This window comes from Heliangelus exortis, chromosome 3 (genome assembly GCF_036169615.1).
Source record: "Heliangelus exortis chromosome 3, bHelExo1.hap1, whole genome shotgun sequence".
Taxonomy (NCBI): domain Eukaryota; kingdom Metazoa; phylum Chordata; class Aves; order Apodiformes; family Trochilidae; genus Heliangelus; species Heliangelus exortis.
Genome location: NC_092424.1, coordinates 70,860,038 through 70,871,282, shown reverse-complemented (window position 1 = coordinate 70,871,282; position 11,245 = coordinate 70,860,038). Strand labels below are relative to the sequence as shown.

Genomic DNA, 11,245 nt, shown 5'->3' with positions numbered 1-11,245 from the left:
TGTGAGCTCTGCAGCAGAGCCTGATGTAACCCGAGTGCAGGGAAATGCTGACTCGGAAAGATGCATGATAAAGAGCCCGGCCCTGCAAGGGTTCTTTCTCCACAGGCCAAGAGGCTTTGTAAGAACTGCACTCAGGAGAAATTATTCCATATGAAATGCTGTACTAATTACATTAGGGAGCTAGCTTGAGAGTATTTGCATTGTACAGGCAAACTTTAGCCTGGCAATACCTTGCAAAAGGGTTTAACAGTTTCAGAATTAATCTGAAAGTCATTTATTGAGATGTTAATAATATTAACCATGTCACATCTCCATGTAGAGAAAGTGAAGCTATTCTTATCATAATACAGCAGCACCCTGCACACTGCCTTTCACACATGGAGAAAGGCTTGGGATACAGGATTTCATCTTGCTGAAAACAAGGGAGCCACTAGGAGAAGGTTATAACAGCATTGGATCTGGCCCAAAAATACTTCACCTTGTGGAGATTTCTGTTAAATGAAAGTTGTTCATTTGTCGTCCCTATAGACTTCTAAACCAGCTGAAAATGGCAATTTGAAAAAACTCAAAGGCTGCTCAGAATATGAGGTGGTGAAGAAGGAACAGTAGGCTGTACACAAATTGTAAGTGCTCATTTTAGGCTACTTCATTCAAATAATAACACTGCACTTTATTCAGGACATATGTGGCTAGAGTATGTTTACAATGAAAGCAGTGCCATGCATCAAACAGAAGCAGAATTGTTTGAGTCACTTCAACATACATTATCCAGACACGCTCCAGCTGGAGATACTCATGAAAGTGAGGGGCATAGGTAAGACCTGGTTGCAGTTATTATAGGTGTTATTTTTAAAAATTTTAAATCTTGACATGCATGGGCTTCATTCTTCCCCATTCCCTCCCACCTTCCCATTTTGTTAAATAAATCCATCACATCCTCTTTCTCTGAGTGGATTTCTTCATCACTGATTCCATTGTTCTGTGATGGAACGGCACAAAACAAAGGTTATTTTTCTAAATCCCTCATCTGGTCTGGTGAAAACTCAAAAACTCAAGAGAGCTTAAATATGCTTAGATGTTATTAAAAAGAAAGCTGACCCTACTTCTTTAAAATTTTTTTTTTTTTAAATGCACAGCCAGGTAATGGCTCATGTGATAGTTTATCTTCATGCTTGCTTTTGGAACACTCAGAGAGAAGCTAAACAAGGGAACAATGTGCTCTGGTACTCCCTGCAGATTCCAAGATACATTCAATGGAGAGTTTTGATAAACCCATCCCACTTCTCCGGTCTGTTCAGCCTACTGGAAAAGCAAAGGAACACAATCAAAGGGCTGCCGCTCCACATTCCCTCCCAAGCCTCGGGAGGCCTCTCGGGGGCCTCCTTCTCACTGAAAAAAAGCAGAGGATCGAGCAGCACACCAAAGTAGTAAGGCATTTATTCAGTGCATTTCTCCAGATCTAGGGGGTAAAGCTAATCACCCAGTATCATTGGGCCTTTAAGGGTTATTAGAAAGGAGTACACCAGAAAAACAGAGACATAACTTTGTAATGTCATGAACTGTAACTCCGTGGATTTCAGTTCTCATCCAGTTAATTTTTTTTTCCTTTTGGCAAAAAACTGCACAAATACCAACTGCACAGATCTCTCTTCCAGCCTCTGTCCTTCACCAAGCATGGTGAAACTCGGATCATTAGGATATTCTTATTAACAAAGACCGTGGGAGTCAGCAGTTAATTCACATACCTGATAACCAGAAGCTGAAAAGCAGCTTTAGACATTGTCACGAAAACAACTCATTGCCACAGTAAGAAACAAAAGAAAACTCTATTTAAGCACTGCCTGTCTAAAATGAAAGCACAATAATAGTTTGAGAGGGAAGAGGCTGTAATAAGCACGGGAAACTTACTAAGGCTACTAGAGATGTTAATCACAACTCTCCCACTGATTTTGGGGTGGAATCCAGACTCCGGTATACAGAGAAATAAAACTAATTACACTCCAGCTTTTCTAGACCTTGAAGTTTTTAATCACATATACCATCTTGCTTAACAGTTCATCCACTTTATGCAGGCAAGTTACAAGTTTTTTTAGAAGTGTCTGGAAGTGCATCTAGAATGCATTGCCTGTCCACTGTTTTATTTACAGCTTTTTTCCAATGAAAATCAGTAGCTAATAAATCAAAGCATAATTACACAAACACAAAAATACAATCATTAACGTTTTACTGGATACAAACAATAAGCATAAGGAAATGTCCATGTCCACTCACTGACATGAATTTGTGTTAGTTTGCTATTAATATAGTGTGCTGTGGATTGGTGGTAATGTAACTGAAAGACACGTGTATTTAAAAAAAAAATTTAGAGATCCACTCATGTTTGACATGATCTTATACTGAGATAAATATCTATACACAGTGATATGATCATGGATACTCAACATGTGACCGTACCAACATTTTTTTCAGACAAGGTATTATCACCAAGGTAGTTGAACCTCTTCAACAAAGCTTGCTTTGATCAAGTACCAGATACTATTACCTAAAGTGTTGGAATGATACAGAAACACTCTATGCAACTGTAGCAATTTTGATTCAGAAAAGAAATTTTAAAAACCAGTATTTACAAAGGTAACTTTTAAACTTGGTGATTAAATTAAGACTCCAGCCTTAATATTCCAAACACCTGATTATTGAATTTTCTTTTTGGCGTTTTGTTTCTCTTCTCCTCTCCCCATTTCTTCTCCCCACTGCAAATATTAGCCCATGTTTAAAGTAAACTATCACAGTTAAAACTCAAAAAAACCACAAAAACACAAACAGTAATTCATCTCGTGCCAAAAGAAAAAAAAAAACCAGAAAAAAAAGCAAAAAGCAAAACAAGCAGCACTAGAACATTACTCAAATGATTCCATAAATCCTTCATAATTAAGGAAAGTTTCAAGAGGAGAAAGAACTTACACAACTTGTATAACTCAGGAGGAGAAATAGAGAAAGAAGAGATGTTTATCCCTTTTTTTATTATTTGTTTCTTTCTGGTTTTTTTTTGTCTGAACTTCATTTACAAAAAGCTCCTGGTACTTTTCCCAGTGTTTCCACACCTCCATCTTCTGGCACATATAGCTTCATAAACAAACAATTTAAATAAAATGTCAAATTCAAATTCCCACCATAAGTAATCCAACTCTTATGAAAACTGGTGGGCTTTAGCTATTTCAAATCTAGCCCTGTCTGGCTAACCTTTTAATTAGGATTCAGAAGTTGAATAAGAGGAATCTTACAAAAATTTGGTATTCTAATTTAGCCTTGTAACAATTTCATACCAATTAAAAGAAGAAGAAATATTTTCCACTGATATTTTGTTTCTTTTATATCCATCCTACTACCCATAGGTTATAACAAGATAGATTGTGCAAGAAACAGAACCACTCAAGCTTTTCTGTGTTTTCCAGTGGTTCCATAAGCTATTGACTTTAATTATTTAAATGAAAAAATAAATTTTAAGTCCATATACTAAATATTAAAAAGAACAAACAAACAAAACCCAAGCCAATACAACAAAACAAAACCCAAAAAACCTCTCTAGCCTTTTATCTTGGTGGAGTGTTATCATCCATCCTTATAATAAGACATTTATTTCTTCTCAACTTTAAATGAGGGGCTGCCAATATTGTCTCTTTTTGTTCCCATCTTGTTTTTCAAATTCCAGCTTATGGTCAAAGAGCTCATAATTTTTCCTCCTTGTTGAAGTTGGTCTTTTCACACTGGTCAGCTTTGGAAAGTCAGAATACTGAGTGCTTCTCTAGGTCAGAGTGGTACTAATTTGAGTACAGAGTGGAACCAAGCTGGTTTGATGCAGAATTTGGACTGATTTATTTTCATGCTGGGTTGGAGATCTAGCCATCTCAGATGGTTCAGGAAACTGGGTGGGAAGTGGTAGCCATTTCCATGCCAGAGTCTCTTAACAGCAAAAATACAGAAGAGGAACTGAGAGAATGAAAACAAGACTTGTGGTTGAGTGAAGGGAATTTCCATGTCCATGAGTGGTGGTACTGTTCACTGAATTTGTGACAGTTGACAGAGAAATGGAACTTGAGTTGTTCGAAGGGGTCGGACTTGTTCCATCGGGATCGCAGTAGATCTAGAATGCAGAGGGGGGGGAAGGAATAAAATAAAATAAAATAAAATAAAATAAAAGTTTATGGGTTTTGTTTTAATTTTTTTTAAAATCAGAAGGCAAAGTAGTAGGAACTAATGGTGTGTAGCACTGCTCAGTCACAATACACAGATTTGACACACACAGCTCCACATGCCTCCCATTGTGCTGTTCAGAACAAAGAGATTTTGAATAGCACACAGGGGATTTGTTAAATGTATCTAACATTTTTCTTAATGTTTTTCTGCTGTTATGTAATTATCACTTTTATCAAAACCCTGCAATGAAACAGAAGAAAAAAGAAAAAAAAAAAAAAGGTAAAGCTATACAAAGACAAATCTTAGGACAACAAAGACTTTTGGACAACTGCATGAAGAAATGCACTGGCTTTGTAGACTAAGACACAAACAAAAATATGAACAAAAAAGGTGAAGAACCTATTGACACTGTTTCTAGGGCTGATTTGGAGACCCCTTTCAAGTGATGGTGGGGTCCATGTGAGTGGAGTCTCATCTCCATCTCCTATCTTGCAGTGGAAGTACTGAACTGCAGAATGTAACACAATGGAGCTATACTGATTAAATCATAACCTACCAGCATGCTAGAGCATGCTAATAAGAAATGCAGTGAAAAGACCATATAATAACATAATGGAACTCAGAATAAAAAATTCAACTTCCCTCCACATACCTATGCATGACAGAACACTAAAAATAAAATAAAATCTAAAAATCGCACCCTATGTAGCTTCAGTATCAACCTATTTCCTACATATGCACAGAAAAACTTTCAAAGCCAAGCTAATGTGCTCTTTTCTTCCAGTGAAAAAAAAGACCATGATACACAAAGATAAAAAACAAGGGCAAGAATCATATATTTGATCCCCCAAAATGAGCATAATTTACCATGCTTGGCTTAATCTCTGGAGCAAAAAAGCTTGTATTATACCAGAGCAGAGTTAGTCGAAGTACAAGAAATGTTGTGGGTTTTTTTTTTTTCCCCCGTAAACAATAGCAGTTAGTTTAATAAATAATACCCTCCATAAAAGGTGCCATTCTCCCATATTGCTGAGAAAATGGGGGCGGGGGGAGGGGGTTTAGAAGAAACAATAATTATAGTCCCTCAGTGCTGAAGCCATTAAGTCAGTGTTAAATTTTTTAGAAAATTGCACGGGCATTTTAAGTATTTTCTACTGAGAGGAAAAAAAAACAGCCAAAAAACCCAAACCAAACAACAAAAAACCCCCAACATATAATAGAAAGGTATCAGGATGGCATAAAGCTTTTGGTAGGCAGAGTTCTTGGCAACCAGAAACATGCTGGAAGCAACCTAGGACTGCAGGATAAAAATTGCTGTGTGGAAGTTTCTGTTGAAACCAGTCCGAAAGTGATCAATAATGAATTGCAGAGTTAATAACCTACTAGGATACTAGGCAAGGCCCAGCCTGACCCAGAAGATTTTTTTTCAGTTTTTATACAAAGTCTCCATCACTATTTCACATTTGGTTATATATTTTTTAAGTCTTTGTTTTAAACACAAAGCCCAGTTTCTGGACTTTGGTTGGTTGGGGTTTTTTTTGTTTGGTTGGTGGGGGCTTTTTTGTTTTTTCTTGGGGGGGAGGAGGGTTGGGGGCTAGTTGGGGCTTTTTCGCGTGTGAAGAGTAAGGGCTTAAAGCCAAGTTTCACAACATCAGGGTAGACGGGACCCCAGAGAGGTCTTAATGTGACCAATGCCGGTAACCCAGAGGGTCTGATCCTGTTCTCAACACTGCCCAGGGCAAGACCCTGCTGAGAGCGATAGCGAAGGGATAACGCCCTTCCTTACAAAGGAGGAAAAACGTTAGGGTTTTTGTTTTGTTTTTTTTCTCTATTAATCTCCAGCAATCCCTTGTGCTGCTTATGATACTGTGTGACTGACACTGTTCCAAAGGAACAAAACACTGATACGGTACCAGGGAGCCCCGCTTGGCCGGGCTGCTCAGAGAGAGAGGCAAACCCGGCGCTGCACCCACCGCCTTCGCGCCCAGGGCAGAGCAGCAGCCCGAAACTGAGGTCTCTGTTCCAAGACCCCCCGACCTCTCACTCCTACCATGGCCCGAGCCCCGGGACCGGACCCATAGCCCCAGACTCCCCGGGGAAGGAAGGGGTGGAAAGATTGAGCCCAGGATCTCGCTTCGCTCCAGCTAAAAAAGTCGGAGGAAAGTCGGGTTTGGAGGGATCGTTTCCCTTCTTTTTAGCGGGAGAAGGAACACTCCTCCCCGCCTCGCATCACGGCTTTCCCCTTGAGAGTCCCACGAGCGGCAGGGCGGCGAACTCCTAACTTAATTTTGTTTAAAACGGGACCAGGGGTAACCAACCCTACAGCACGGCCGCCGCCATCCCGAGGCGCGGGGGAAAAGACCCCCCTTGCTCCCGTCCCCAACGGGGGTGCGAACCCCCCCGACGGCAGCGGGGAGAGGTCGCTCCCCCCCTCCCGGAGCTGCCCGGGATGGTTTCTCTGGCCCCGCGGCGGAGGGAAGGAGGGGAGCCAGACCCACAGCTACGGCGGGGCGGGCTCCGGGCGGGGAGATGGCGGCGGTGCCCCGAAACCACCCCTCCCCCGCTCCTGAGGGGTGGTCCGCGGCGTGGTTAGGGAGTGAGGGAAGGATGCTGTGGCTGGGGGATGGTGCCTCGGCTCTGCCCCTTCCCCGTCCCCTTCGCACTAGGGCCAGCGGTGAGGAAGCGAGGAGCCGCTCCGGGGCTCACCTGCGTGGGTAGGAGGAGAGCCAGGAGCAGGAGCCCCAGGCCGAGCCGCGCTGCCAGCGCCGTCCCCATGCCCGTCTCGCTGCTTGTCCCACCGCGATTCCGCGCTGCTCCTGCTGCTGCTGCTGCTGCTGCTGCTGCTGCTGCTCCTCCTGGGGCTGCGGGAGAGAGGGATGGGCGGCTGAGCCGCGCCCGGACCTTTTATGTCTGCGCGGCCTCCCGTGACGCCCAGCCACCGCCTCCCCCCTCCTCCTTCTCCTCCTCCTCCCCTCACCTCCGCTCCCGCCCTCCGTGTCTCCCGCCCCACAGGTCGCTGCCTCACACCCCCCTCGCCTCCCGGTCCCGCGTACCGGAGGGCTCCGCTTCCCTTCCTGAACCGGGCCGCCGGGGCAGCTCCTGCGGGGCTAGGGTTCTGCTGGACGCCCTTCGACAGACCCCAAGGCTTTGTTTCCTCTCGTTTAGGTCTGAGAGGCGGTGGAGTCTTTGTCTGGTGCCGGCGTCGTGTTCTGATGTTGACAGGAACGGGGCTGCAGAGGTTGAGTTGCAGTTTCTCGAGAGAAACGCTTATGTGTCTACGAATGTCAGGCGTTTTCATTAACAAGGAAACCAAACCAAAACAAAAACCCCAACCATGTGTGAGAGAAGGAAAGGTAAAATACGCTGTCAGTATTTCCCGGGGATGGGAACAGTGGATGAAAGTCTGAGGAGTTAAGTAAGATCTCATCTCCTTCAGAGCTGCCTTACCACGAGTGTCCAGGTTTCAAACCCCAGGGTGCAATTTCAAGCACTTTTTGGATCTAAATATTTTATTATTACCGTTATTTCTTAAAGAGTAGGAAAACCTGTGTAACAAGTGGAAGAGAAGGTGATTCTGGGTGCAGCCTCTGAGTGTGTAAGGTTCTGCCTTCTGACACAGTAAATACCGAAATTATATTGTAATTCCTTCCATTAAGGAAGGTAGACTAATGACTGAAGATTGATTGTGCTAGAGCCTCACCAAATTAGTCATATCTCAGTGTACAGAAAAATTAACAAAAATAGCATATTATAAGCTGCAAAAAAAGAGACATCAATGTGTTGATGTTATTGTGATGAGTGGTTATTTCCATTTAAAGGAGGAAGATGCCCTACTGGGTCAGACTAATGGCTTTTAAAAATGGATGTATTCACATTTATCTCAGAACAAAGTGTAAGGAGGAGATATCTACATTCAGCACTCTATAACTCATCTGCCATCTCTGGGGGCAGGACTGCTCATCAGGAGTTTCCAAGTGCATTGCTAGAACTTGGTTTCAAAGCACACAACACGTGTGTGGTGTTCCACAGAATTGGATGCTGAGACTTGTGTTACACAAAATATGTAATTCTAAACCAAGTCCCACACTAATTGCTTCAGAATGCCTCAACAAAACTATAGCTTTTGGTTTGGTTTTTTTCCTGGGAATAGACATTTTGCAAGACATACCACCCAAAATACCAGTTCTTTATTCTATATCAAGATAAAAGATCATCTGAGAGGTACACAAAGCCTGAAGTCCTCCTGAAGTAGTATTTCCCTGTTTTTTGTAAATCCCTAATCACGGTCAGTGTCCAGTTCCTAAGTATTAGAGGAGCTAATAATCTATCTATAGAGTAACTGTGGGAATAGTCATTAAATTAAGGGTCTTATGACTCTGAATATTTACTTGTTGTCTGCTGGTTAATAGAAGATGGGGTTTTTTTGTTATTATAGAAATGTAAGAAGAGAAAAAAGGAAACTGATCAACTTAAAAAGGTGAGACAAAGCTGAAAATTTTCCTATTACTACTTTTCCTTGCCAACAGTTTGCTTTAGTTGTCACAATTAAAATGAAATGGCAAATAGGAAGTCAGGTCCTTTTCACTCAGGAGACATCCCTAACTCCACAAAAAGGTGAGGTTCCCTGAGAGAGGCCACATGAATCACAGCATTAAAGTGAGGGCTTAGGCTGTTCCAAAACCAGATCCCTTGGAAGAGACGCAAAAGGATGGAAACCCAGCTAGAGCTCTCTGACAGCCAAAATGAAGAATATCAGAGTAAAGCTGACAGAGATGGTTTTCTTCTGCCTTGTTTGGGAGAAAAGGAAGTGATAGAGCTTTGGCATGATCCCATAGGGATCATAATTGGCTGTTGCAGCTTAAAGCAGCAGCTGAGAGGCATTAATGTCAAAGCTGGGACAGATGAGGATGAGGGAACAACTCTCAGGTGACCTTTCCCATTCCCTCTCCCCAGAGCACCTTGCCTGAGATCTGGAACTGTGTCTGCAAAAAATTAGGGTGACACATGGTTCTTGTAAGGTGACACGATCCAACACAGCACCATACAACTGCTAATTATTATTATTACATAGGGCATTGAACTTCTGGCATTTTAAAAAGTTTCATTGAAAATGGGAATAACTTTCTTTTTGCTAAAAGTATTAGAGAGTCTGTTCCTTTAATACACTTTTAAACAAAGAAAAATGCAGATATTTTAAAACACTTGGCAGAAATCATAAGGTATCAAAACAATAAAACTATGTTAAGTTTATGTTCTGAGGCCAAAAAACATGTTCTGAAACACTAATGTAAATAAGGAAATGTACTGGCAGGAAGAAAGCATCACTAAAAATATTTTAAGCACAAGATTTTCTTGGAATTTTTGTAAGTGGAAATTATGTTCCATTATATTCCTATGTTCCATTATATTTCTACAACCAACTCTCGCCATTCAGGAAAGCTGCATTATTGATTCCACCTGAACACATAAATTATCTACATACCTAATTCAAGTATCTTTACTTTTTTTCAACTGAAGTCTGCAAAAGATGTGTCTGAGCAAGGGACCAGGACTCAATATATGGATTTTCCTATGACATGAAAAGCAGTGTAATTGAATTGAGAACTATACAAGGTGAAGCACTGCTATCTGGTGGCCAAAAGGCACTTCTGATTTTTTTGTGTCAGAAAAGACAGTATACTCTCAAATAAACATCCTTTCATAGCAGTGTCTTCTAACAGGTTTCATGATGCTGAGATATGTTGTTGAATATTACTGTTACATCCTCATTGTTCTGCTTTCTTTATTTTTTCTAGTTCAGATTAGCACTCAGAACCTTCCCCAGTTAAACACACAATATTTTATGAGAAAGCTTAACAAACAGAAGGGAGAAAACTACCTTGATCTTTTGGCTTAAATATGAGTTCATCTGTATATTCGACCAGTGACTTTCAATTAATTGATTTATTTTTGTAATAGACATAGCTTTCAATCTAGCTATCAGAAGCAAAAGTTATGCTGCTATATATATAATGATTAAGAAACAAGATCAGCTAAAATGACTGGTGGAAAAAAATAATTAGTCATTTATAAAAAGAAGCAGAGAATTAGTTTCCAAGACGTGTAAGTAATGTATCTAAATTTGGACAATTTCAGTGAAAGAAGTATAGCTAGAGCATTGAGTGGAATTCCTGCAAACTAATTTTGACTTAGCCATTAAAGTTATTCTTGCAATTTAGCTGCTGATCTTGATCCACCTAAATTTAAGTATTTCAGGGGCATTAATTTCCAGTGAGAGTTGTTGGATCCAGTGCTCTCAACCAGCTATTCACTGTCCTTGGCTGTACATAGACTGGAGCTTATTACACCCTGCCACACATCCCAGGGTTTTCCCTTGTTTTAAGCTCATGGTAGAGCACACTGCAGCTCTCAGTATTCACCTGGGTTGTACCTATATTATGAGTTACTTTGGTTAACCCCCATCTGTGACTATGTTATGCATTAATATGTTAAAACCTGATCTTTTTTTCAAAGGACAGCTTTGAAGAGACAAGTCTAGCTTTCTAGAGTGTATTGACTATCCTGAATATGCTGATCTATGCTGACATCATCTGGTAATAAATTCCTTTTTTGCAATATGGATTTTGCCTCGAGAAACTCACAGGTCAGTATTTTCCAATATAGAGGAATTCTATATTTTCACAAGCTAGGCTGGCCCTTGCTACTTATTTAGCAGAAAGGACCTTGCAGCAGCATCAGAGCTCCAGCAGTACAATCACAACTTGACAGCTTTTCTGAAGCACCCTTCCTTACTGTTGCACATTCCCTATCCTTGCAGAACAAGACTGGGCTACTGATGGGAGAAGCTGGCTGGCTGGAACTGATTTTAGACAAGATTTTGGACAAAGCTGTTTGGCATGTATCTTGGGTAAGAATATGGAATATATCTTGAGGACTACAGTCCTTCTTTCGGTGTAGGGCTTCTGTTAAAGTTATGTTAGTAGAGCTCTTAATGGAAGGCATGACTGGTGGTACTGTAAATCTCCACTTGGTAATAAATGTTGATTGGCTT

General features: G+C 41.2%; 1 protein-coding gene across 1 annotated transcript; it reads right to left on the bottom strand.

The window, feature by feature from the left end:
• Positions 1 to 2,005: 2,005 nt before the first annotated feature.
• On the bottom strand, positions 2,006 to 7,066 carry CD24 (CD24 molecule). The gene is made up of 2 exons (XM_071741229.1): positions 6,901 to 7,066; positions 2,006 to 4,141 (listed from the first exon to the last, which is right to left on the bottom strand). Exons 1-2 carry the CDS (start codon positions 6,967 to 6,969, stop codon positions 3,962 to 3,964), a joined length of 249 nt encoding a protein of 82 aa, XP_071597330.1. The 5' UTR covers positions 6,970 to 7,066; the 3' UTR covers positions 2,006 to 3,961.
• Positions 7,067 to 11,245: the final 4,179 nt, after the last annotated feature.

What these genes read in the sequence shown, in the direction of transcription:
- CD24 (XM_071741229.1), bottom strand. Translation starts at nt 6,969, where the DNA reads ATGGGGACGGCGCTGGCAGCGCGGCTCGGCCTGGGGCTCCTGCTCCTG. An exon ending in CTCTCCTCCTACCCACGCAG is followed by an intron (nt 4,142 to 6,900) that starts GTGAGCCCCGGA and finishes TCTGCATTCTAG; the next exon opens with ATCTACTGCGATCCCGATGG.